General features: G+C 53.1%; 9 protein-coding genes across 9 annotated transcripts; 4 read left to right on the top strand and 5 right to left on the bottom strand.

Annotated features, from left to right (window-relative positions):
- Positions 1–413: 413 nt before the first annotated feature.
- On the bottom strand, positions 414–1171 carry BGZ61DRAFT_526173 (uncharacterized protein; the record flags this gene model as incomplete). Its single annotated transcript, XM_046252909.1, has 2 exons — positions 414–499; positions 577–1171. The coding sequence occupies 2 exons, from the start codon at positions 1169–1171 to the stop codon at positions 414–416; spliced, it is 681 nt and encodes a 226-aa protein (XP_046112969.1).
- A 670-nt stretch (positions 1172–1841) lies between these two features.
- On the bottom strand, positions 1842–2697 carry BGZ61DRAFT_489149 (uncharacterized protein; the record flags this gene model as incomplete). The annotated part of the gene is made up of 2 exons (XM_046250177.1): positions 1842–2451; positions 2516–2697. 2 exons carry the CDS (start codon positions 2695–2697, stop codon positions 1842–1844), a joined length of 792 nt encoding a protein of 263 aa, XP_046112968.1.
- A 559-nt stretch (positions 2698–3256) lies between these two features.
- On the bottom strand, positions 3257–5636 carry BGZ61DRAFT_28878 (Alpha/Beta hydrolase protein). The gene is made up of 5 exons (XM_046238547.1): positions 5160–5636; positions 4156–5103; positions 4020–4097; positions 3731–3961; positions 3257–3673 (listed from the first exon to the last, which is right to left on the bottom strand). The coding sequence occupies exons 1-5, from the start codon at positions 5332–5334 to the stop codon at positions 3606–3608; spliced, it is 1500 nt and encodes a 499-aa protein (XP_046112967.1). The 5' UTR covers positions 5335–5636; the 3' UTR covers positions 3257–3605.
- A 2319-nt stretch (positions 5637–7955) lies between these two features.
- On the top strand, positions 7956–9747 carry BGZ61DRAFT_379018 (uncharacterized protein). Its single transcript, XM_046242600.1, has 4 exons — positions 7956–8568; positions 8639–9003; positions 9055–9095; positions 9147–9747. Exons 1-4 carry the CDS (start codon positions 8286–8288, stop codon positions 9535–9537), a joined length of 1080 nt encoding a protein of 359 aa, XP_046112966.1. The 5' UTR covers positions 7956–8285; the 3' UTR covers positions 9538–9747.
- Positions 9748–13480: 3733 nt separating this feature from the next.
- Positions 13481–14134, top strand: BGZ61DRAFT_471522 (uncharacterized protein; the record flags this gene model as incomplete). Its single annotated transcript, XM_046248230.1, has 1 exon — positions 13481–14134. The coding sequence occupies one exon, from the start codon at positions 13481–13483 to the stop codon at positions 14132–14134; it is 654 nt and encodes a 217-aa protein (XP_046112965.1).
- A 442-nt stretch (positions 14135–14576) lies between these two features.
- Positions 14577–15739, bottom strand: BGZ61DRAFT_526168 (uncharacterized protein; the record flags this gene model as incomplete). Its single annotated transcript, XM_046252908.1, has 3 exons — positions 14577–15488; positions 15537–15556; positions 15616–15739. The coding sequence occupies 3 exons, from the start codon at positions 15737–15739 to the stop codon at positions 14577–14579; spliced, it is 1056 nt and encodes a 351-aa protein (XP_046112964.1).
- Positions 15740–16576: 837 nt separating this feature from the next.
- BGZ61DRAFT_502122 (uncharacterized protein) lies at positions 16577–18296 on the top strand. The gene is made up of 2 exons (XM_046251719.1): positions 16577–16888; positions 16948–18296. Exons 1-2 carry the CDS (start codon positions 16624–16626, stop codon positions 18159–18161), a joined length of 1479 nt encoding a protein of 492 aa, XP_046112963.1. The 5' UTR covers positions 16577–16623; the 3' UTR covers positions 18162–18296.
- Positions 18297–21039, bottom strand: BGZ61DRAFT_583144 (uncharacterized protein). The gene is made up of 3 exons (XM_046256309.1): positions 20408–21039; positions 19939–20354; positions 18297–18909 (listed from the first exon to the last, which is right to left on the bottom strand). Exons 1-3 carry the CDS (start codon positions 20781–20783, stop codon positions 18580–18582), a joined length of 1122 nt encoding a protein of 373 aa, XP_046112962.1. The 5' UTR covers positions 20784–21039; the 3' UTR covers positions 18297–18579.
- Positions 21040–21660: 621 nt separating this feature from the next.
- On the top strand, positions 21661–24971 carry BGZ61DRAFT_583143 (alpha-L-rhamnosidase A). Its single transcript, XM_046256308.1, has one exon. It carries the CDS (start codon positions 21921–21923, stop codon positions 24591–24593), a length of 2673 nt encoding a protein of 890 aa, XP_046112961.1. The 5' UTR covers positions 21661–21920; the 3' UTR covers positions 24594–24971.
- The last annotated feature ends 87 nt before the right edge of the window (positions 24972–25058 follow it).

Genomic DNA, 25058 nt, shown 5'->3' with positions numbered 1-25058 from the left:
TGAACCCTCGCCCGAACTCGAACGCCGTGCGTGACCCCATTACAAATGTGAATACTAATACGCCAAGTGTAGACTGTACTGGGTATCAATTGGGATGCATACACTTGGCAAGCGTGGCTCAACGCCTGACCTTCTCACCGCACTCATGTCTCATGGCCTCACAGCTTGCGGACCTCCTCATGTCAAAACATTGGGCACCGATAATACCTCACCACAACCCCTGTGCAGATGTCTTTCAAATCTGTCGCAGCGACTCTCTTACTAGGAGGAGTCGGAAGCCTGGGCCAGGCCATCGAGTATGTTACCCCCCATTGACCAGACCATGTAAGCCGGGATGACGATCCACGGAACACTAGCAAGAAGACAACATGTGAGACTGGTTTCAATTGAGGCGATCATTGGCGGTAAAGAGCTTACTTGGGCATTATCCAAAGGGTGGTGAGGTCGAAGGCTGAGTTGTGGCCTACGTTATCGAAACCAGCGTAGTACTCGTGCATAACTAGAAATACGAAGGCGCCGTGTCAGTTATCACAGCCATGTAGCGAAGAGCGCGCACACAAGTCACATCTCACGTACAGTAAAGCACCGTCTTGCTCAGCGTCATGACGGCGGCGCTGAAGCCGACGAGCACGGCGAGGGCTCCGCGCCGACCGCCGAGCGTGCGACGGGCCCCGGCAGTGGCGGCCTCGGCGCGCGACCAGAAGAGCCACAGGTAGACGAGGTACATGGCGGTCTCGATGACGTTGAGGAAGCTCTGGGCGCCAGAGAAGCCATTGTTGGAGTCGAAGGCCTTGCGGCTGTAGACGTGGTCGATCTGGGCGTACAGGGCGTAGGGCACCCAGATGGGCCAGTGCAGATCGCCGCCTTCAAAGGTGCGCGGGCGGTTGAGCATGTAGCCCGTGTCCCAGATGACGAGGGGCAGCGAGATGGCGAGCCACAGGACGGTCAGGGTCGACGGCGCATGGGACCAGACGTGGGCGCCGCTGGAGGAGGGCCGTCCGGGGCGTTTCTTGGTGGTGGTGGCCGGTTGCTTGCTGGCGCGTCGGCGCGTCGTCGATGGAGTCGTAGGCGGCTGCAGCGCTGACGCTGACGCTGACGCTGAGTCTGGCGGCGGCGGAGTCGACTCGGGAGCTGTGCTGGCGGCGCGGGAGGCTGCGCGTGTGCTGACCATGGCGGATGCTGGGGGCGGTTAATGGCGACGTTGATACTGTCGATGCAGGATGGACGAAGTAAACAAAAGACGGGAGGATGGAGGAAGAGGGGCACATCCCAGGGAGCATCCCATCGCATTTACCACCAACCCATTTTTGCCGAATACGATTATAAAGCGTCTCTAGGTTTCCTGTTCCTCCCGTCGCGGCGCGCTGGGATGTGCCGTCGACCTCTCCTGTCGTCCCCCGCGCTGGAGCCTCGAGTTCCGGCGCAACCAGAGCCCCCATCACACCACTGGAGAGCGGCCTGCTTCAGCGAGTGGTGGTGCACGGCAACTCTTGCATCCGACGGTGGAACTGTGCCGTCCGACTGGCGACGCGCGGGTTGAATCCACTGCCGTCCGCTAGGCTTCCAGGGGACTAGGGGAGTGGCCTCCCCCGCAATTTGCACCGAGGAGCTTGTGAGGGGCGCGATATTGGCTTGGCCTGGTGACGGTGGCTCGGTTTCGCGTTGGGGCGTGTGACTACATGGAGGTATTCGTTACTTGGGTTTAATTGATTGATGTATTCGTATTTGCCTGTGCGTATGTCAGTTCTATCCTGAATAAACCCATCATTGCCTAGCCTACAGTTAGACAACCATGATCCAATACAGCCTGTCATCCAGCTGCCATCCAGCCTGTCCCCAAATCATCCACTAAACGTCTCGCCGCCATTCTCCAGATACTCCGTCTCCGCCGCAGTCGGTTCTCGGCCCATCGCCTTGTTTCGATGCGGATACCGCCCAAACTGCGCAATGATGTCCTTGTGCTTGTTCTCAAATTGCATATTGCTATCCGCCATCGACTTGGCCGCCTCCGCGTTCTTCTGGATCACTTCTCTCGCCCGCTTCTCCAACCCACTCGCGTCCGGAGCGCCCGGGCCCTCAAGGAGACCGTATACATCCTTCACGAGCAGGCCGAACTCCTCGACTGCTTTTTCATGCGCGGGGAGCGACTCCGAATGCATCAGCGGCATGTAGAACCAGTTGCGGTATGCGAAATGCCACCGGATCTCCGGGTCCTGGTCCGGCACGCCCTGCTTAATGGCCGCCAAGGCGATCTGCTGCGCCAACACGTCGAAAAAGCCGTAGACAATCTTGGACTCGTCACCGCGGTAGCAATTGCGCGAGATCTGATCCAGAAGAAGGAGAAGGCCCAGCCAATCAAGCGGTCCGCGAGGTTGGACTATGCTCAGGATCTCATCACCCGTGGTTGCGCCTGAGTCGCGGATTGCCTCGAGGGCCGGGGCGAAACGCTGACTGAATATGAATGTGTAAGCAACGTCAATTCGCTCCTGGGTCACAGCAACCGATTGACACTTACACGCAGATATTGTCGAGTTCCTTGCCGCCCATGTACCACCGCATGGTATGGCTCTTCTGGGGCAGGACGTAGTCATTCTCCTCGAACGACTCGAACCAAAAGTCCCGAATGTCTTTCAAGAGGGTCGGCGTAAGGTGTTGCCCAATAATAGTCAAATTCTTTTCCGACACCTGAAAACCCATGTTGTTGAGACTTGGTCCTGTCACCGAAGTAAAGGATGCCAAACTTGACGGATGCGGGTTTGACGCGGACAAGGCCTGGTGAGAGGGTCTCGGCGGTGCAGACGATGAAGCGGCTGGGGTTGTCACTTGGGAGATGGCACCTCTGGAGTCTGAGTCTCTGTTCAGCCCTGGAATCCACGAGATGAGAAGGATGATGAGAGACACCAACATGCTGAGCGACGTGCGGTGCCGTTGAGGATACCTGAGAGTCCCACTGAGGTCCTCATTGCCCCTGGCCGCGACTTACTCGAGTGTCAATAAAAGAGCGTCACAATAGCAAAGACCTATGCGCTGATATGATGGCGCGCACCTCAAGAAGGACAGATGACAAAGGACACTTGCGGCTCGACAGTTGAGGCTCAAGGAGCCTTTTCTATGACGATGCGTTTTAGTACCCTGTTCTCGGGATTCGAAGTGCCCGAGATCCGATCTCTAGCTCAGCTCCACCGCGACCTCGCTTCATTCGGCGCCCGAGACAGACGGAAGCCTACCAATGCGATCGCCAACTTCAACTTCACTGGACGTGGAATAATCTCCACCGTGAACCTCTCGGAGTCTCGCCCATCTTCTTCATTTAAGAGCGTGACTTGTGGTGGAGAAGGAGGATGCTAATCCGTGTTGGGGATTGGAGCTCGACCCAGCAAATGTCACGACACCAAATGAAATCTTGAAGGAATTTTCCAATTCAGGTTACAATCTATCGATCGCTAACTACCTTGCATGTGGGCACTAGGTCCCGAATAGCAGGGGGTTTTTTTCAGACTCTTTTTTACGTCCTTTCCGCTTTATGAACTCGACAAGATTAAACAACAAACTCCAGGTATTCCCATTAAGGCTTCGATAGAAGCGTTTGCTAGACTTCCTTCCAATTAAGGCTCAGGAAGATAACTAAGCTTTCGGCTGTGAATCTTGAAAGCCTTGCTCAAAAGACCGGGCTCTATTAGAAGTTAGCATTGACCGCTTCGAGATTGCGAGGGGATAAGGGATAACTTACTGCGCTCGCCAACGTAGTGGCCAACCCCGGTGTACCTCACGACGGTGAGGGGGCCGGCAGTCCTGGCATAGCCGACCTCTGCCGTGTACCAGAGAGCCTCTTCGTCCTTGTCGCCATTTTCTTCGCGGCTTGCCAAGATAGGGAAGAATTTGGCGTTCTTGAATGCTTCCCGACCGTCAAACTCGATACCTTCTGCGATTCTGGTAACGCCGATGTGGTTGGTGACGAAATCTGGATTGAGTGGTCAGTTATTGTTCAAGAATTGATAGACTGTGGGCTTGCGACTTACCAGTATCGCCAGTCACGAACAAAGTCCGGATGCCGGCCTGGAGAAGGGTGTCGAGGTGGGGGAGAGAAGATCGGATCACTAAAACAGGGTCAGCTTCAATGTAGTCAATGGATGAAGGGGTTGAGGTTTCACGTACCATCACCACTCTTCCAAAAGTCGTCGTGCAGGCGAGCGCTGAAAGGCATGTATTCGATCTTCTCGCCGTTGATCTTGCCACCCATGAGGCCAAGCTTCTTCTGTGTCGCTTGGGCTCGCAACCAGCGGGCTCCTCGGGTGTTCAGCATCATACTAAGGCGCATTTCATGGTTATAATTCTTGCGTGGCTTCAGGATGTTTTCAAAATCGACGTAGCGGGACAAGCTGGGCCCCTTGCCGTGGACGCGACCGTCGGTGAGGTTGTTCCAGAGGACCTTGTGCTCCTTGATCTCCTTGGTGCAATCCATGTACCGGTGCTTGCCGCAGTCATTCCACCGCTTCTCGTACTTGACAAAGTCCTTCAAGAGAGCATCGCGGTCTTTCGCAGTGATGACTTCAATCCAGTCGTTGTCGTGGGCGTACTCGATGGCGGCCTTGTGCTGCAGGGTGAGGTCTAGATGAGGGCTATCGAAGCCGATGTTGTCAAATGAGATGGGGCGGTAGTCGCCCTTGAACCCCTTCTTTCCAGCCTCCTTGTTCTTCTTGAGGATTTCGACTCCAAGCGAGGTCGCGAGATGGGCGCCATAGTCGATGCTCCAGATGCCGAACTTTCGCCGTCGCAGCTTGGGAAACTCGTCGAAGAATTTACCGAGGAACTTGAGCATGTACTCGGTCGCCATTTCCGTATTGTCGATGTATGTATTTCCAGTGCTGAACCCTGTGCCAATGGGAGCGTCAACATATAGAACGGAGGCCCACTCGTTGAGGCTATGGTATCGATTATTGATGGGGTAGTCCTTCTTTTCGGGCACGACGCAAGGGCCGGTGCCATCCATCATGATGTGTGAAGCAGCGACTCCGGGACCGCCTCCAACGACGAGGACGAGGGGGCCGTCACTTCCGGCCTTGCGCGATTCATAGAACCAGAACCACATCTTTGCGTCTTCGTCTGTAGCATCGAGTTAGCGGCGTGGTCTTCGGTGAGAGGTTAGGGAAGCAACATACTCTGATCGCCGACCTTGATGAAGCCGACTTGGTTGGGCAAATCCTTTTGTTCCTCACAAGCTCTCGTGTTGTTGAGATACTGAGCATCCCTTGTCTCGTGGAACACTTCCTTGGCAAAGCCGAAAACGGGAAGGATGGCACCCAACAAGAGGGTAGAGAGGACTGATGAACGCATGATGTCAAATGCGATGTGTAGATGATATTATGGATGGAGCGTATCAAGGTAGAACAAATGTATCAAGATACGATGAATGTATTGGAGTGGTTGGCCGTGATGGACAAGTTGACAAGCTTTCGAGGTTGTCAACTGTGAGGCAAAGTGGGTCTTTGGAGGAAGACAATGGGAAACTGGATGTATGGAGGAGGAAATTAAATCTGAGGCAGGTTGAGGAAGTGTCGGGATTTTATAATAGAAGCGAAGAATAAACTCTTCAGTCGGCTCCGTTTGCCTTTCTCCGAATACCTTCATGGTCACCTTGATGTTGGGTATCCTCACCCGGATGGTCAAAGCCATCGCCACTATAATGGGCAGACTCAGGCTTCTACAACCTTCTGGAAGAAGGCCTTCAAGGTGACACCGCAGGATGAAGGAAAACTTTGTCTCTGAATACTTGTGCCAACGACGGAAACCGTGATGACTGCCCATTACTATCCTATCCAGCACCTTCGCCATCCAGCACCATTGCTATCCAGCACCATTGCTATCCAGCACCATTGCTGTTCAATCCAGGATTTGGCAACCCCAGTAACAGAATTTCAGTTGCCAAAAGCAAGACATTGTGTCACGTTGACCCACCGTAGAGGTTTGGTACACGGCCATGGGAAAAAGTGCTTGCCACGGCGTGGGCAAGGTGGGAACATGCCATTGGCCCGGGAAGAACGACATCGGACGAGATCCGGAGGTCAGTCCGGCCAGACATACAAAGTCAAAAGTCGGGGGATCAAGGGTAGCATTTCCACGGACAAGGATAGGAACAAGGGCCTGCCAGGGCTTGCTTTTGCGGCCGATCAGACGCAGCTTGATCAAAGTTGATCTCCGCTCCCTGGTCAATATCATACCACGCAGCATTCGGCCGACCCATTCTTGATCTTACACCCCGCATGCGAATGATGCGTTATCCCTGCTGGATACGAACCGCTGTCGATGTCAGGGCGAGGGCTGGACAATTGTCAACAGTTTGAACCCCACGGCCACTGGGCCGCTTCTGCTACGGATGAGGCGTCATCGTACAGCAGTTATCGCCGTTTCACTTGTTATTTTAGGCGTACTCTGCAATTCCATGCTTGGCATTCAAAGGATACTGATCAAACATGCGTGGTGCACTCGTGTAGAGTGCCCGGTCTGTGTTATCGCCGCGTGGGTGCGCTTGGGCGCCGTGGAACGTGCCCGCAGAATCCTGGAGAAGAGAGACACAGAGTCCCATACGACCAAATTTCGGAGCGGCGGCAAGTTTCACATTCGGAGTTTGTTGCTGAGACAGAGGCGCCATAAGATGGCGTTCTCAGATCGACATTGCACTCGGTGCTGTAGGCCCAGTGGCCCGTTGAAAAAGCTTCCGCGCTGCTCTGAGCCGGACAACAGAGTAAAGTAAACGATGACTGGCTAGGTTTTGTCTCAAGATGTAGGCTAAGGCGTGAGGCTTCCGCATGGCCGCCGAGCCTCCCAGCCGTCCAGCGTTGGGCCCTGGAACAAGCTGGAGGCTCAGAGCCAGGCCGAGACTAATCTGCAACGCTTGTCTGATAGCCGTTAGAGAGGGCCTCCGCTGGGTCTGTGATTCTCCAGTGGCTGAGATTTGTGAGGGCCCTTGACCTTTGATCTCGTTATCCACGTTGGGTGGCGTCTTCAGTCAGGTCACTGTCGGCTCCGCACCTTGCTCACCCTTGTAGCCGGAGCCCTAGTAGAAGCGCAAGCTTGCAAGACCTTGGTGGACAGAACGGATGCGTGCAGCAGATCCTGGCAAGATCCCGTCGTCCCCGTCCTCTCGAGGCCAGCCATCGTGCTGGGTTTGCGGCGAGGATGCGGTTGAGTCCTACGTCGTACAGCAGGAGCAGGCCTCTCCGCAACATCTCGAGATGCCGTGCGTCCGCATGCGCGATGCATCCAGGAGATTCCCGTCTTACACTCCATCTTCCCCTGGACAAAATACACTTTGCACCAAGGATCAATCTCCCAGCAGACGGCCAATGAGGCCAGAGCCAACCGCTTGCGCATCCGTCCTGCGGAGATGGGCTCAGGTCCATAGCGGCTGACTCGCGCTCCCGTACCTCCTGCGGCTCTCGACATCCCCCCACCCGTGGACGGCGTAGGCGGATTAGAGGCTGCCTGAGCAGTGGGTTTACTGAGAAAGATATTTGGTCTGTTGAGCGGCTTAATTGGTGGTCTTGCGCCCGTTTCCCAATTTCCCCTACGAGTAGCCCGAGAGACAAGATGAGGATGAGGAGGGCTCACCGGTGTTATTGCGGCCCTCGACTACTTCGCGAGCCACGTTTTCGACACGCCCCTTTCTCGATCGATAAGGCTCGATAGCGTCATGCCAGCGTCGTGATTTGCTATCTTAGCTTCTCCCGGCCCGGCGGATGTCACTCTGTCAGATCGCCTCTCGTCCGGAAATATGCGACCGGGGCTGTATCCGAACGACATGCCATGTCTGTGAGGGCATCCAACATGCTGCGTATTTGGCCGGATGAACCAACCCAACATCATGCATCGAACGTGCGGCCAGGTCAATCGATATCCCTCATTTTTGCATAAACGACTCGTCCGCAACGCGAGTTTACTCTCGTCGTCGTATGTAACACGGGTCCGAAGACTAGTGATCGCCCATGGCCCGCTATGTTGCGGATCCGAACCCTGGCGTCCATGATCCTGGAACCTGCCCCCTGCACCGTTCTGGGCCTTGCAGACAACGTCTTGATGCTACTGTGGGAGGTACAGTAGGGCCGGCATCCACGAGGTCGGGTCCTGGTTAGCGTCGATATTCTGAATATGTATCCTGCGGTCCCCTGCGTTGGCCGTGTTGGTGATGCTGGGTCTCTCCTTGTGCGTCTTGTTGCCGTCAACTTGCTCGACATTTCGTCCATTCCGCTCTCTTCGAGGTCCGCAGAGCCTCGCCAACAGCTGTCAATATGGTCGGCCTTTTGATCCCGGCCCACTACAAGGCCGTGAAACCGGACCCGAACGACATGAACATTGCGAGTATTGCTTGGGGCGTCTCCATGGGCGTCTGCATTTTCACCGCCGCCAAGGGAGCGAGGCAGACCATCAACTCATGGAAGCGAGGCCGGAAGATGAACCCGTATATCATTTTGTTGTGGATGGAATGGTCCAGCAGTACCATCATGAGCGCCCTGGTGTGGTCTTATCTACGAGGATACATCGAGCCCGGCTTTATTTTCTTTTTCATGGTTGGTACGTCAGCGCCGTTGTACTCCGCCGTGTGGCTTCACAATGACTTGGCAGTGGCTTACCCGTTTCTCAGTGTTGCTCTGGTCAATTCAGATCCAAGCCCTAATTCAAGTCATCATCAACCGAATCGCTATTCTCATGGTCAATCGACAAAACGCAAAGAAGCTCAAGATCATTGCATTCTTGATTATGCTGGCCATCAACATCAGCGTCTTTTGTGTATGGGTTCCTGCCCGCCTGCAGATTACAAATACTTGGATAAAAGTCAACAACATCTGGGATCGAATTGAAAAGGTCATTTTCCTTCTTGTCGACGCCGGCCTCAACCTCTACTTTATCTACCTGGTTCGAACCCGCCTTATCGCTAACGGACTGACCAAGTATGGTCGCCTGTTCCGATTTAACCTTGGCATGATTGGTCTGTCAATGACCATGGATGTAAGTCATTGTGGCTACCATGAACATGGGATTAATGCTAACCATCTATAGATCCTCCTTATTGCGATGATGTCACTTCCTAACGACATTGTGTTAGTATTGTTCACCTCGCTGCGATTACACCCTTGGCTAATCTTTCATAGCTACCTCCAGTTCCATCCCCTTGCGTACCTCGTCAAGCTTCACATCGAGATGAACATGGCCGAACTCATTACCAAGGTCGTCAAGGCCAGTAACCCCTCTGGTTACGCCGACTACTCCGGCTCCCGTTCCCAGCCTACCAACGGCAAGAGCTCGAGTCGGGGCCAGACAGTTAACAGCAAGCATATGCGCTCGGTTTTCCCCGATGGAAACACCACCTATATCCAGGGCGGAGGAGACGACATCCAGATGCCGCAAAGAGAACACGGTGGAATTCAGAAGACGACTACAACCCAGGTTGTGGTGAAGTCTCAGTCGGGATACGACGAGCAGGACTTGGCTAGCGAGTCGAGTTCGACACATCAGCTGAAAAGGGAGCCTTTTGCTCTGTGAACACCAAGGATACCATCTACACACGGTGTTGGAAGATTTTGTGACAGGATTACAGCTTGAACAATTAATGTTGATGGAGCCTATAAACGGATAGAGCGACTTTCTCTGCTTCGCAATTAGATGCCTCGGCAACGACCTCGAAAACGATACCCAACGGGATATTTTGATAGAATCATAAGACTACTAGACGTACTTAATGCAATGGAAAACATACCAAAATGGGTGCAGTCGCCTTCCGCTACTATCTTGTTTTTCTGCCCCTTAATGTTAGAGAGATCTGTAGTTCGGCTCACTTCGATTACCCATCCGGGCAAACGGAAGCCTTCCAGCAGCCAGATCGCTAGTTAGGGGCTAGGGCCAGAATGGCACAAACCAGAGTACCTCTGGGATCAACTTCATTGAATGGCTGGACAACATATATGAGACGAAATCAGTTCAGAAGACAATGACTGGAACACGGGTGCCCCTGTACTGAAAACCTGGGGTGCATGTCTTCTGCAGCAAAAAGCAATGTGTTCCAGGTTCCGGGGCCCGTCTCCGGGCATCTTCCACGTGGGTGCTGAGAAAGTAACCCGGCGGAGCTAGAAGACGGAGCCGTGAAAATCTGACCGAGACAGGAATAATGCAACAAGCTCCCACATACTTGTGTGGTACCATGTTCCCAGCACAGTGGATACTCGTTACGCCCCCAAGATCAAGGAAGCACGTCTCTTATCATATTTGTGTTTGCCGTGCTGTGGAGTGTCATGGTCCTTTGCTTAAAGACGGAGGCTCATGCATTTGGTCGGCTGGAATCCCAGTACACGTGGCTACCAGACACTGAACATAACTGGCCAAGGGCCTGCCTCTGGAGACTTGATTTCTTCAAACCCATCTAGTAAACCACATGAGATCAGATAATGTGCGGCCGGCTGGCCGGTGATGGACCGCAGCTTGTTGTGCAGACAAGAGTAACTAAACCGCAAGGGAATCGATAAGTTTGAAAAATTACAAGATGGAAATTTGTCTGACCCTTGATTGCAGGCATGTACGATAACAAGACGTCTCCAGAGAATATTTAGGTATTTCATGAGTGGCTGCTGTTGAAAGAACTGATCATCTCCTTCGTGTACTTTGGATCTGTGATGGTCTAAGCTAGAGAAATCCAAATGCGTCTAGAGAAGTTGGGTAAGCTTCATTTACGTCCCACTAATTTGGCATCCCTCGTACATATGCCATGTCAAATATCAATTTCATCTCTATCTAACAGGGATGACCAAGATCTACTATCATTGCCAAGACATGCGGCGGAAGTTGTGGCGTCTTCTGAATTGCTGATAGATCGTCGACTAAAAAAGACACTAATACCGGAGCCGCAATGCCCGGCATTTCCCGTGGCAGGGGTGGCCGAACTGGGACGAAGGCAACTGAGTCAGCATTTGATCTATGAAATGGACTCTTCTCATTTCAATGGGCCTGATCTTCAAGATTAGTAGCACATGATTCCGGACATCGTGTTGTGATCTCGTAATATGGTCATGGAGCTAATAAATTTGAGTCGCATCTTTAAGTCGGCTCTCGAAATCTTGCACTAACTAGAGAGAGGTAGCCTCAAAAGGTCTCGCAGTGGCTTCGCCTAAGACTCGCACGTCAGGAGATTTGTATCTTAGATATTCATTCAAAGAATATGTGCTGTTGGAAGGCCACTTCAAAAGAAACTTAGGGCAAAGAAAACGCAATAGCAATCTTGATGAAGTTCTGATAAAACAGAATGTTACTGTTGGGATAAAGTCAAGCCTTTCTATTTATAGCTGTCTATCCTTATCGATCATAAGTATCATTATTTTATTCAGTTCATTTTCCTTCTTCAGTCTCTTTCTGACTAAATACTAAGCTGGGTAGACTGAAGTCTAAGTTGTCACATGCGTGAATAACCATACTGCTGAAATATTGCATTATGATTTTGACAATGATGACTGGAACATTCAAGGAACTTAAATTCAAACGAATCAGACTTGGCTTAATAAAGAATGGCGACACAGTTTGCAGTTCAAATCTCTCAGCTTCATGAGCATTTCCTCACAACTAAGTCCAGGCGGCTCATTCCTACCCTGCACCAGTTCAAAATCATAGGTAAATCTAGTACCTGGATAAAGACGAAAATATCAAATAGTAGACACTGCTTGAATCTCTTAGTAGAAGAATTGAAGATTGAGATAATAAAAGGAATAGTGCTGAATGAGGCGCGTTTCTAAAGCGAGTTTGATGCTCACCCTGGGAGGATGATGTAAGTCTTATCGATCCATTGACCCTGATGAGGTTTTACTGATACCAGCAGAACTCCCTCAAAAAAAAAAAAAAAAACCTCCGAGATCGATCCTTTAGTGTAATAAATGGGAAAGGTCAGCTTTCTGCATATACGATGTGGTTGGTTGTGCAGCAGACCCAGCTGCAGTGGCCATGGCGCTTTCAGTGGAGGCTGTGTAAGAATTCAAGGCTGTGCATGTTGAATACGACGGACCGCATTGACGGGCTGCATTAATGCAGCCTCAAGACGCGCGAATCCTTGAACATCTCCCCCTTTGCAACAGTGTAAGTGGCCACGCCTACATAGAGGCGTTCGGAAGTGTTGGTGGAGGCCTCGTCAGCTCGAAGTCGAAGGAATACGTGGATGCCGAGTCTTGCTCCTGGCTGCATCGCTAAACTTGATCGCCACGGAAAGACGCAATCTGGCGTGTGCGCGCAATCGCTCGGCCATTTCAATCCCGCGCGATTAAGAGTTGGCTTCAGCAGATGAGAGATCGATTGATTAATCGATTTACGTGCTGAGAGCCCGTGGATTCCTTTCTGTATAAGATACTTGGCTGATCATCGTACCCATTGTCGACTTTGTTGGCAAGCTACAGTGTTCTACCGCACCACGCTGAGGCATTCGTCGCATCACCAAAGCTCAGTGGCAGATGCAATGTTTCAGCGCTCGTCATGACCTAATTACGTCGGCCTCAAGCAAAGCCGGCAGCTACAAGATTGAAGCATACACGCCTCTGGTGTCGATCAATTGAGAACAAGGATGGTTGTTGGTTCAGGCCTCTTTGCTTGGCTTGGCCGGCACTTGGTTCAGCTTGGACCCGCGCGGGGCAAGCCAGTGGAGAACGACGCACGACATAGGTAAAAATAGTGCAATCTACGTACTCATTATTAGCAAGGAATAAGGTAATAATATGCTACGCAAGACGCTTCTGATTTATCGGGAGCAGGCGAGGTCTATTTCCATCTGTGTGAGAATGGCCGGGAATACTGACGCAAGTGCCGCGATCCAGATCGAGTGACACGCAGGCTGCCCCGTCGAAGAGACGAAAACCCAGAGGTTTCAGCGAAGCGCAACAGAAAGAGATGCTTGTTCACTCCCGGATCTGAGCACTCTTTTCTAAAACCCCCTCCTTCTGGCAACATGTGTTCCTTCAAGACATGTACGGGACTGAAACCATGCGACGCAAAGAAGCCTTCAAGCTTAACTCCTTCGCCGTCCTGAGATGACGTTCTCTCCTGACGTCTGCTTCCATGCTGCACCGGCATCCCGAATGGTGAGACAGCCATGGCCCCAGAGGATCGGCCCGACCACCAATGGCGATCGGTATGGAGGGACCCAGAGGAGTAGATGAGGCCCTGGTCCTGGCGGATCCGGGCTCTCCATGGTTCAACTACGCGTACGTACTGTTTGTTGTCAGCTGGCCAGCCTCATTGCGCATGCTGGTAACACACAGATCATTGCCTTTGTACGGGGCCGCGTACTCAAAATAGAGAAACTGAGCTGCAGATATATAAATGCAATTCTCTGCGTAGGTGGTTCTTCTGGTCTTCATATTCTCATCTCTCCATCTCCTTCAACCGCCTTTGAACAAATACACGAATTTCCCAACAGCCTGCCGTTGACCCCATCACTACGCTCTCCCACTCGTCCATCATGAACAAGCTCATCCTCCTCACTCTCTCCGCCACTGGCGCCCTCGCCGCCGCGCACAGCCCTTTCAACGCCCGCGAGCTCTACAAGGTGTCTTGCAGTGACCAGGGAGCAAAGGACTGCGGCGATGGCTGCATCGAGCTCACGTGGACTTGCTGCCCCAGCGGCGATCGAGGTTGCCCTGCTACTGAGACCTGCTCCCTTGGCAGCAACGGCGAGTACGGCTGCTGCCCCGTTGGCGAGACCTGCGAAGGTGAGGGTGGCGTCAACACCGACGCTTCCATCAACACCATCACCGTTCCTGGAGAGGGAGGGGCTTCTACCATCCTTACCGAAGCGACCAGCGCCGGCGGCGGTTATGAGCAGCCTCCTGCAGAGACATCTGCCGCTGTCCCCGTTGAGACGCCCGTCCCGGAGTCCTCCGCCGAGGTCGTAATCTCATACACCCCGATCGGGACGCTCAAGACGGAGACTCAGACCTTTGTTCAGCCTGCGACAACTCCCGCCGGCATTATCCCTACTCCCGGAAACAACAGCACCACCCCCATCGGCACACCGCCCGCCAGCACCCCAACTGGCATCCCAAGCAGCGGTGCCTCGTTCGGCATCAACATGGTCAGTGGCTTGTTAGCCGCTGCTGCTGTTCTCCTCATCTAGATCGATCCGGGATCGCGAGCGGCTATCAAATAGAGCCGCCAAGACCAGCAGAAGGAAGGGGGTGGCGGTCAGGCTAACCGTTTCACAACGTGCGGGTGTGCCAAGTGCTGGCCCAGTGCACAAACAAATGTATTCAGCAAATGTCATTAAGCGTTCAATCACAATCATTAGGTCTAAGATCTGCATCCGTGCGTGCGCTTTTGCGGGGGATTACTCTTCCGTCCTGTAAGAAACGTGAGCGTTGTACCCGCCAGAGAGAGCTAACACAGCGTCAATCATGCATAGAAAGTGATCCATCCTAGTAGAAACCAGAGCCTTTCGTCAGAGGCGCCTCACAATCCTGGAATAGAATTAGGCTTTGGCAACAATTAGCCTTTCCGTTTGCGTACATGCGGTGGTGACCATCCCGCCTTGTCTTAAAAAAGGACGCTGTGACGTGTGCTCAGTTCACCTCGATGCAGACCTTGCCCTGGTGTTTGCCCGACCACTGGTACTCGTACGCCTCCTTGACCTGGTCGAAGGTGAAGACCTTGGGGTCAACAACGGGCCGAAGAGTCTCAGGGTTAGCCTCAATTGCGCGGCACATATCTTCCATCATGCTCCGGTTTCCGACGAGAATGCCCCGCGTGATGCAAAGTCGAGTCAGGTTCTCGAGGAATCCTGGCTGATCTTTGGTCTGGCCACCGACAAACCCGATGATGGTGATGACACCGTCCATCTTGACGCTGGCAAGACTCTGTCGCATCGAGGCTGGGCCTGCGACTTCGATAACATGGTCGACACCAACTCCACCAGTCAGCTCCTTGGCCTTGTCACCCCATTCCGGCGTTTCATTGTAGTTAATGATGTGATCTGCGCCGAGCTTCTCTAATAACTTGGCCTTCTCGCTTGAACTGGTCGTCGCAATAACCTTGGCTCCAGCTGCCTTGGCGAACTGGACTCCAAATATGCTGACGCCACCAGTGCCTTGGGTCAGGACCCACTGACCGGCCATGAGCTTCTTATCCGCTAGACCAAAGAGTGCATTCCAGGCGGTCAGGCCGGCGCAAGTGAGGGTTGATGCCTCAGTAAAGCTCAAGTTGGAGGGCATACGCACAAGGCCTTGCTCATCGAAAGCTGCGGCAGAGCGAAGGGTGCCGTTGATGGAGCCTCCAAGGCCGGTCTTCGCACTCAGAGCGTCCAGCGAACCGCCAATGTGACCTTGGTTGAAGAGGGTAATGACTTTATCGCCAACCTTGAATCTCTTCACATTCTTTCCGATAGCCAAGACGGTGCCAGCACCATCGGAGCCTGGAACGACATTGGGGGATACTCCACCTGGGTACTGGCCCATTGCAATGATTAGATCGCGATACTATCGAGTCAGTTAGTAAGCTGTCAAAGACTGACGATGGTTACACACGTTGAGAGAAGCGCCCTGGACTGTCGAAGCGGTTAGCTGAACCTTGAGCTAATTGCCATGGAATATTAGGGGAGCTTACTCTTGACCAAGACCTGAGTATCGCCGAGCTCTCCCAGGGGTTGCTCGGAAACCTTGAGGGAGTCGAATCCAGCCTGGTCGGTGGTATTCCACTGCCTCACTGTGGTTGGGATTGTTTGGGCCATTGCGGACGATGAATGGCTCTTCAAGTCAAAACGGTTATAGTGATGAATATATGACCCAATGTGGTTGTCGTCTGTTGTCGAGCTTTTTATCGCCCAAATGTGACGTCTAGAATCGTTGGATTCCTCGCAGTAAGGGTCGCGAGATTGGTGAGCTGAGGTTGATTTGTAAGAACAAGAGGGATAGAACTCCGTGGAGGGCAGACCCTTCGAAAAGTCGGGCTTCTGATGTTAACCGTGGGGCTACTCGGCAACGGACAAACAGACGGTTGATGTGATGGATTCTTTTCGAGCGGGGACGGACCACACTGAGTAAGATGTCCCTCCGCTGCATCTTGGCACTGTCCATGGCGTGGTGATAATGTCGTTCACCGATATCAGAGGCCCGTCACATCATTTCAGCCTGCTTAATTGGCCCACGCCAGCCGAGGTGTGTTCAAATGGGAGCATTTGGTGGTTCCGGATACCGGGTTCCACGGTCAGTGAGGAGCAACGCTGCTTTGTAAGTGGGAACTTTCCCAGAGCGGCTTGGGCCCGAATCCGCCGAGGTTCTCCAGGTACGCGTATTGGACTTCCAATTGCAGAGACTTGACCGTCGGCTGTTCACTGCGGCACGCGTTTTGGATGAAATGGGCGGTAGTCTTGGATGTGTCACAAGGAAAATCGCATTGTGAGATGTTGGAGAGGTTTAGAAATCGTCAGCATTCAGTCCCGGCGAAGAATTGCTTCTTGAAGGAGATGCAGCTATCCGTAATGAGTGGGGTTAACATTACCCCGGTAATTTCATGGATAAACACCATCAATCGCGACTTTGGACACATGTCAGCTTTAATTAATCGTCGTTATTCCTCGTCGCACGGGAATTGCTTTATAGAACCTGTATTTCAATGCCTCAGAATATACACCATAAGAATGGACTCCAGCTGCCGAAAGGAAGTGGGCCGCTGGGACTGAGTTCGCTCCAGCACACCGTCCCCAGCCCCAGTATCCTGAACGGCATCGTTGTCTTTTCCGGCGGGAGCGCCGCAAACAATCTCGTAGATGTCTTTGAGAGCGTCCGGGAAGCCAATCACTTCAAACTCAGCTACGTGATTCCCATCTCGGACAATGGCGGAAGTAGCAGCGAGCTGATCCGTGTTTTCGGAGGCCCAGGTACCACCCATGCCCGTTGATGCGCTAGAGTTGCACGAGTTGGCTGACTTGCAAGCTAGGTATAGGAGATGTGAGATCTCGGTTGGTACGACTTATCCCCAATGACGGCAGCGAGGAAACGGCGGCCATCAAGCATTTCTTCAATCACCGTCTGCCGAAAGTCTACGCTGAGGCGAGAGCGGAGTGGTTCGAGATCTTGGAAGCGTCACACCCACTCTGGGACGACATCTCTTCGCCAAAGCGGGAGCTTATTCGCTCGTACTTGAACAGTTTCAATCTCGAAGTCGTCAAACGAATGAGGCCTAGTAGTCGATTTGACTTCTCCGGGGCGAGCATAGGTAACCTGTTCCTCACAGGCGCCAGGGTCTTCACTGGTAGCTTTGAGGCAGCCGTCTACCTCTTGAGCTCTATATGCTCAGTTCCGGACCGTATCGCCGTCTTGCCAGCGCTCAATACCAACTTTGCGCTTCATATCGCCGCCGGTTTAAATGATGGCACAGTAATCACTGGGCAGAACGACATCTCGCACCCCAGCGCGCCCACAGCTGCGGTCCCGGGAACCAGCGCCGGGATGCACAGTCCCGTGTCGACGAGACACGACACGTGGGAACATGACAAAGTTGAAGATGCTAACCTCCCTGGCACGCTACCTGCACTGAGACGGCCTGCCATTGTCTTTTCCAAGGAACAGGAAGAAGACCTCCCGTCCAGGATTGACCGGATATGGTACATCAATCCGTACGGCGAGGAGATCAAGATTCCTGCCAACCCGCGAGTCTTAGATGCACTTCACTCCACAAACAGCTTAGTTTACTGCATCGGATCCCTCTTTACGTCCATTATACCTAGTCTTGTCCTCCGTGGCGTAGGTCAGGCTATCTCTAGTCCCATGATCCGAAACAAGATCCTGATACTCAACGGCACGACCGATCGCGAAACCGGACCATCCGCCAACCCGTTCTCGGGCTTGGACTTTGTGGCTGCCATTTCCAACGCCTGCGCCGACTCACGGGGTCTCCCTAAGCCGGATGAGGACGACTACTGCCAGTATGTCACACATGTCATTTACATCGAGGGGCCAAACTCGCCAAAGGTGGACAAGCAACGGTTTGGGCAGCTGGGGATCGACGCGACAAGGCTTTACGGCCCGAAAGACGAAGCGGGAAGGGGTGGGAGGTACGATGCGAAGGCTCTGGCACAGGCCCTTGAATCTATCATCGGCAGAAAGGATACCCGTTCGGATAGGAGCCGGCGCAACACATTGGTGGGCTGATCATGGTGGGGATGAAAGCGACTCAACTACTCAATCCAGTTGATACCGATATAAGGTATTGATTCCGCATTTGCGGCAGGTAGTATTATTGATCCTCGAGGCATGATGACCATAGAAAGGTGGCACACAGAGTCTTGTAAAATTTCTTGTATTAGATAGAAATATTGAGCGCATTGAACGCCCGTGTCGCTAACAAACCCGGCATTGGCCTTTCGTCCCATCACGGCTGAGGTGGCTCGCGTCGTCAATGTCGATGAGACGGGCCCATCTGCGCCTCCAACCGTTTATTTCGAACTCCGTAGTATACAATCAACATGACCGCAATTTGCCTTTGATTCATGTGTTAACCCATGAAGCGCTCCGTCCTGTCTTTCCCGCGCCCATCCTCCGTCTCCCGTCGTCGCCCCGGATGGCTGCTTTAGCCGGCCATGAGCAGGTATGCCATCACCACTGGCCAGGCCGTTGACAACAATAACGCCGCCATGACCGACCCTGCACCAGTGCGGATTCGGTCGTAGGGCCCCTTCCATCGGTCGACGAGGGCGCAGGTGCTGAAGATCATGGCGCAGACGTAGAGGGTGGACACCCAGAAGATGATGAGCTTGATGCCGGATGCTCGATCCTCGGGGCTGAAGACGGCGCCCGAGGTGTCGAACTGGACAGACGTCGAGAGGTTGTTGCCCATGATGTCGGGTGCTTTGCGTACTTGGGGTGTATTTGGTCTGCAGGCAGCGTGGTGGAGTAATGACTGGGAAGCGTCGTCGTTGTTGTGGAGGTTGGAAGCGGTGGGTTGAGAGAGTGTGTTTCTGTAGGAGGAAATGATTGACCAGCAATAGTAAAATCTCGCCTGCGAGTGAACAGAAGAAGAGAACGACGGCCACAAATCCAGCGGAGGCGCCCAAGAAAAGGATTCCCCTCGTCCTGTGGTGAGGCCGGGGCCCGTCAAATAGTGAAGCCACGGCCAAGCGCATGCAGGGATGCTCGTCACAGCGACCATTCCCGTCGCAGAAACGCGGCGATCGCACACTTCCCAATCACTCCTCACACACGACCAGTCTCACGGGTCTCGCGCCGGCCTCTAATGCGACGCCGGGCCAATCGAGTGCCGCGCATCCGAGGCCCAGGGCCGGATGAGGCCCAGCCGACCGCTTATTCCGTATTCGGCCATGCGTGATGCCGCTGGCCGCCTGCGTCGTGATGCTAGTTGCAGCCCGCGACCCGCAGCGAAGCCCCATGGCACCAATGAAGCCGTGCTGTAAGCGCGCACTCGCAGCAGATGCACCCCGGCGCCGTGATGGCTATGAGACAAGAATAGACCCGAGTGGAAAGATATATTGGACTGATGGGCTGACCGTCTGACCGAGTGAGCGCATTTCTTCATCTCCCAGCCATGCGAGTCGATCTTGCTGCGAGTTCCTTGGTTTCCCCCGCCATCGCCTGGCAGATTGAGGCCATCACAATCAACCACTCCGGTCGCTTGGCACAACCTCTCGACCAACAAGTGGCCTGCGGCAAATCATTAGACTGTAGGTGTTCTCACGCAGGTCCGAACCAACAGGCAACCTGGTGTTACCGCCCTCGTTGTTGGCCTTGCTACAGACGGCTAAGCGCCATATTCATATTCATATTGAATCACACAGCCACACAGCCCAAAGTGGTGACACGATTGTGACAAGACGGCGGCGAATACACTATCACAATAGCTAACAATACTGCAGTCGCTAAGTCAAGACATTCACACCACCTTATTCTTTTCCTTCCACTCATCTAATCTTACCAACCACAGTCGCGCACAATCCGAAAGCTCCCAGTCATCTTCATCTCCCTTAGGATCATCCGAAATCGCCTGCACCACCGGTCTCAGAGGCTCCCAAAGCGGCCCAACCGGTACACAATCCCCCACAAACTCCAACAGGTTCAACAGCCATCCGCCGTCGCCCCGTTCCTTCTCCATCAGCTCCCGAATCGGCTCCACCGTAACCTCCGGGAACCGGGCCAGCTGCTTCCGGGAGCCACGGAACGGAGGCCAATTCCCATCCGCTAGCCACCCGAGAAGCTCCGTGACGTGCGGCCGCATCTGCTCTGCCGTTGTAACGCGCTGCTGCAGGCTGAGCTCGCCGATGTAGTCGCCCTTGTGCGTTGGAACCCATACGGCCTCGGGTTGTCCAAATATCGTAGTAGATTCTTGCTTTCCTTTCTCAATGAGGTGGCTGCGACAGAGTGCGAGGCTTCAGTGCCAGTGTCACTTGATTCCGTAGCAGAGAGTGCCTCCAAAGCAGGGCGGTAGAACCGGATTGCGTCCGAGGGAAGTTCGACAACGACCTCGTAAAACGCGGTCCAGGCAATGCGAAATTCATCCTGATCTCTCAGCGACGACTGCAGAACTGTTGCAATGGCTGCTATTGTTGGGGGCTCAGTTGCACGGGATCGCACCGCCTTGATGTCAACAAATGGGCGATCCTTCCATCCCTGCTCCTTGAATATGCGCCTGCTCGCGGATGCTAAAATCGCAGGCACTTTGGCGCCAAAATCATTCGCATTGAGAGCGGCCATCTCTGCGACGGATGAGGCGCTGTCTGGAGGTAGCAAACTCCCAGACGTTGGTGTTGCTTGGTATTCCATGGGTTTATCAGTGACGAAAATTACTCAACTAGCTATTATAGGCAGGCGGTCTCCCGCTTAAGTATAAAATAGGTCTGCGACAGCTGGCACAGACCGAAGAGAGGCATTGGAGTCACCCGGCAAGTAAGTAAGCACTTGCCAAAGGTCCAATCCACATGAGGTTTAACCTACATTGACAAAGAGTGGCGATCGTCAACATCTTCGCATCGCCAAAACTTCGAGCTTCAATTAGTAGATAATATTACCTGAATATTTACAGTCTTCTCGGCACCACATCTCCTCTCCCTAATGTATTGCACCAAGTCCACGATAGTACCTTTGTGATACGGCACCGAACCGCTTCCTCACTGCCCGGTTGGCAATGAGTGGCCAGTCTATGTACATTATTTTCCTCGCGTCCAGAGCTTCTACAATTACGATGAGGAGGACCAACAAGTACAAGGCATAATTTTCTTTACACAGATTTGCGGAATCCGAGAGCAAGACGCCTAACAACACCTGACTGGTCGTGGAAAACCGTCCGGAAGCAGCTCCGTTCTTCACGAGCGTGTTCCATTCATCAATCGAAACGACGCTTTTCCACGCCTGTGCCTTAAGTTTCGCCTTTTTAGTCGAGAAATCAAACATGTGGATTTGAAACCGCTAAGGAACTCCAAAACTCGAGACTTGTGAACATCTCAAACTGTCTCAGTCCGTGCCATAAGATTGGGGTAACCCGATGGTACCAGCCGAGCCCGGGTTTTCCGGGATCATCTAGCCCTGTTTAGGCCTAGCAGCTATAGTCCCCTTATCCATAATTGGCGAATACCTGGGCTCTGGCTCCGCAGCACTTCGGCCCCACAGACAGGACCAATTCCCGTGTTCAAGATGCGGGAAGGAGAAGAGAATCATCCTACCGAAAGAGCGAGGGTTGGTGATGTTTTCGGGATTATTTACACCGAGATGTAGTTTATATCCAAGAGCGATCGAGGTTGGTTTTGAGATTGCTCTCAAGTCAACTGGCAAGAAAGCCCAGGGCCCTGACTGTGCGTGACCACAAGCCGCCGAGTCATCTCCTAGATCCCGACTCTCCACACTGAGGCTTGGTTGAGTTGCATCAACAGTCTTTACACCCTCCCACACCACCAATCCCGCAACATGTCACTCACCGTGGACAAAGTGCGGTTCGAGCACCACCGGGAAGCCTTGGGAATTGATGAGCGCAGCCCTCGATTGTCATGGGTGTCTGGCGGGGACGTCCAAAACTGGCAGCAGGCTTCCTACGACATTGAGATCCAGCGAGATAGCTTGAAAGGCATCCAGTCATTCCATGCCGACTCATCAGACTCTGTGCTTGCCCCTTGGCCAGCAGATCCTCTTCAGGAACGCGAGTCAGCGAAGCTTCGGGTTAGGGTGACTGGCGCAGACGGCTCCGTTTCAGAATGGTCACCTTGGACAGCAGTTGAAGCCGGAATTGACCAGTCCACTTGGTCCTGCGACGTCATCGAATCTGGTTTGGATGGCGAGAAGGGAAAACCCCATCGTCCTATCCGCTTCCGTCGCGACTTCGAGGTAGCAGACGCCAACAGCCTGGCCAAGGCCCGACTATACATCACAGCGCATGGACTCTACGAATGCCATATCAACGGCCAACGAGTTGGCGACCATGTGCTGACACCAGGTTGGACCAACTACAAATTTCAATTGCCCTTTCAGACTTTCGACGTGACGAGCCTCCTCCGCTCGGGCAAAAACACCATCGCTGCATACGTAGGCGAGGGGTGGTATTGTGGACGACTGGGATTTGCGGGAGGAAACGACAATATTTGGGGCAAAACACTGGGATTGCAGGCGTCTCTATTCCTGACACCCTCAGATGAAGAACCTGTTGTGATCAATACCGACAAGTCCTGGAAAGAGGAATTTGGCCCACTTCTTTCGTCAGGAATCTACGATGGAGAGGAATTCGATGCCCGGATAGATGAGCCAGGCTGGTTGCTACCGGAATTCGATGACTCCAACTGGCGCCAGGTCAAGACTGCGACGCTCGACTGCAGAGAACGCCTGGTCGCGCCGAGTGGCCCGCCTATCCGACGAACACAATTCCAGCAGCCATTAGAAACACGGGAGACCAAGTCCAAGTCTATCATTGTTGACTTTGGACAAAATCTCGTTGGTTGGGTCAAGATCCGGCTCGCTGCTGGCACTTCGGGGCAGAAGGTGGTTATTCAGCATGGCGAAGTCTTGCAGAAGGATAAAGAACATGTTGACACCCGCCCTCTGAGGACCGCCAAGGCCCAGGACTCTATAATCCTCTGCGGAAGCGACCCAATCGAGTGGGAACCCAAATTTACCTTCCACGGCTTTCGATACGCCGAGATTACTGGGTTGGCGATGGCTGACCTGTTATCCATCACGGCAGTTGTTGTTCACTCAGACATGGAAAGAACAGGTTGGTTCGACTGCTCCCACCCATTAATCTCAAAGCTACACAAGAACATTGTGTGGAGTATGCGTGGCAATTTCGTCGGTGTCCCGACAGATTGCCCACAGCGAGACGAGAGACTCGGGTGGACTGGAGATATTGCTGTCTTCTGCAAAACAGGAAGCTTCCTGTACGATACTGTTGGGGTTTTGAAGAATTGGCTGAGTGATGTGGACTCAGAGCAGAAGCAAAACAAAAATGGCATTCCCAATTTGTTCACTCCTGATGTCTTCCCTGACTTCCCCTTCAGACCAGCCACTGCCGTCTGGGGTGATGCGGTGGTACTGGTTCCTTGGGACTTGTACCAAGCATCTGGTGACAAGAAAGTCCTCGAGGCCCAAATTGAAGGAATGCGGGCTTGGATTGAACAAGGAATCCCCAGGAACGAAAGGAAGCTCTGGGATACGACGAGCGTGCAGCAGCTTGGCGACTGGCTCGATCCATCGGCGCCACCCTCAGAGCCTGGCTTGGGCCGAGCCGACTCGGTTTTCGTGGCCAACGCCTTCCTCGTGCACATCACCAGATTAATGGCCAAGATTTCCTCGGTGATTGGAGACGAAGAAGGCGCAAAGAAGTACTCGAATGACTTCAATGAGCTTCTTGAGGCATTCACCGACGAGTATATTACCCGGCGAGGTCGAGTAGTCAATGACTCGCAGACAGCAATCGCCCTTGCCATCCACTTCGACTTTCTCAAAACAGACGAGCAGGTCGAAGTCGCAGCTGCTCGACTGGAGGAGATCATCCGATCCGAGTCTCGTTTCAAGATCGCTTCCGGATTTGTCGGAAGCGCCATCTTGGGGCCCGCCTTGTCGAAGGCTGGCAGGACGCATATCTTCAACCGCATGCTTGAACATCGAAAAAATCCCTCCTGGCTGTACCCTGTGCAGATGGGGGCGACGACGATCTGGGAGAGGTGGGACAGTATGCTGCCCGACGGCTCCGTCAACCCGGGTGAGATGACGTCCTTCAACCACTACGCCTTGGGGGCTGTGGCGGATTGGATGCACAGCGTGATGGCAGGAATCACATCCCTCGAACCCGGTTGGAAGAAGATACAGATCGCACCCATACCTGGTGGATCAGTGACATCCGTGAATGCGAAGCACCTGTCGCCGTATGGCTTGATTGAAGTCTCTTGGGCGATTGAAGGAGAGCTATTCACCATGACCGTCAAGATCCCGCTGAACTCGGTCGCGGCGATCAAACTTCCGGCGAGCACTGAAACTATTCATGTTGGCTCTGGAACTCACGCTTTCTCGGCGCCATATGAGCAGCCAGAATGGCCGATTCTCCCGTTCTACCGGCCGTTCACTCCTCACGATGATGACGCAATCGAAGTATAGACATCCCTTAGAAGTTGCGGTACACTTTGTCGACAATCACTCTGTTCATATTGCCTAGCCATTAGAAAGTTAGGTCACGAATGGATGCGATATTCGATTGAGAGCATTGCTAGTCATACAGCCTTATTACGTGGCCTCGTTCATTCTCTGACATACTCCGAGTTTCTCCTACAACGAAAAATGAATGCTAAGAATACATACTCAAAAAAGTCGCATTAAATGTATGGCTCTATTGAAGATGCTATTATGTATTTTATCGAGGTTTTGTCAGAACTCGCAGCCTAGGATCCCAATTTTTGCATCCAGACCGAAGTGTTCGGCCTGACGGTCATCAAGTCCGTCCTCAATGGCGTATTCAAGCTCCTGGATAAATCTACGACTCGAAATATTCTCAACTCCTCCAGCTTTATAATACTGCTCCCATTGATGATCAAATGGTGAGCCTGTATAAACTTCTACAAAGCG

The sequence above is a fragment of the Ilyonectria robusta genome (genome assembly GCF_021365365.1).
Source record: "Ilyonectria robusta strain PMI_751 chromosome Unknown BGZ61scaffold_1, whole genome shotgun sequence".
NCBI classification, from domain to species: domain Eukaryota; kingdom Fungi; phylum Ascomycota; class Sordariomycetes; order Hypocreales; family Nectriaceae; genus Ilyonectria; species Ilyonectria robusta.
Note: the sequence above shows the minus strand (reverse complement) of the source record. Positions and strands in the feature narration are given on the sequence as shown.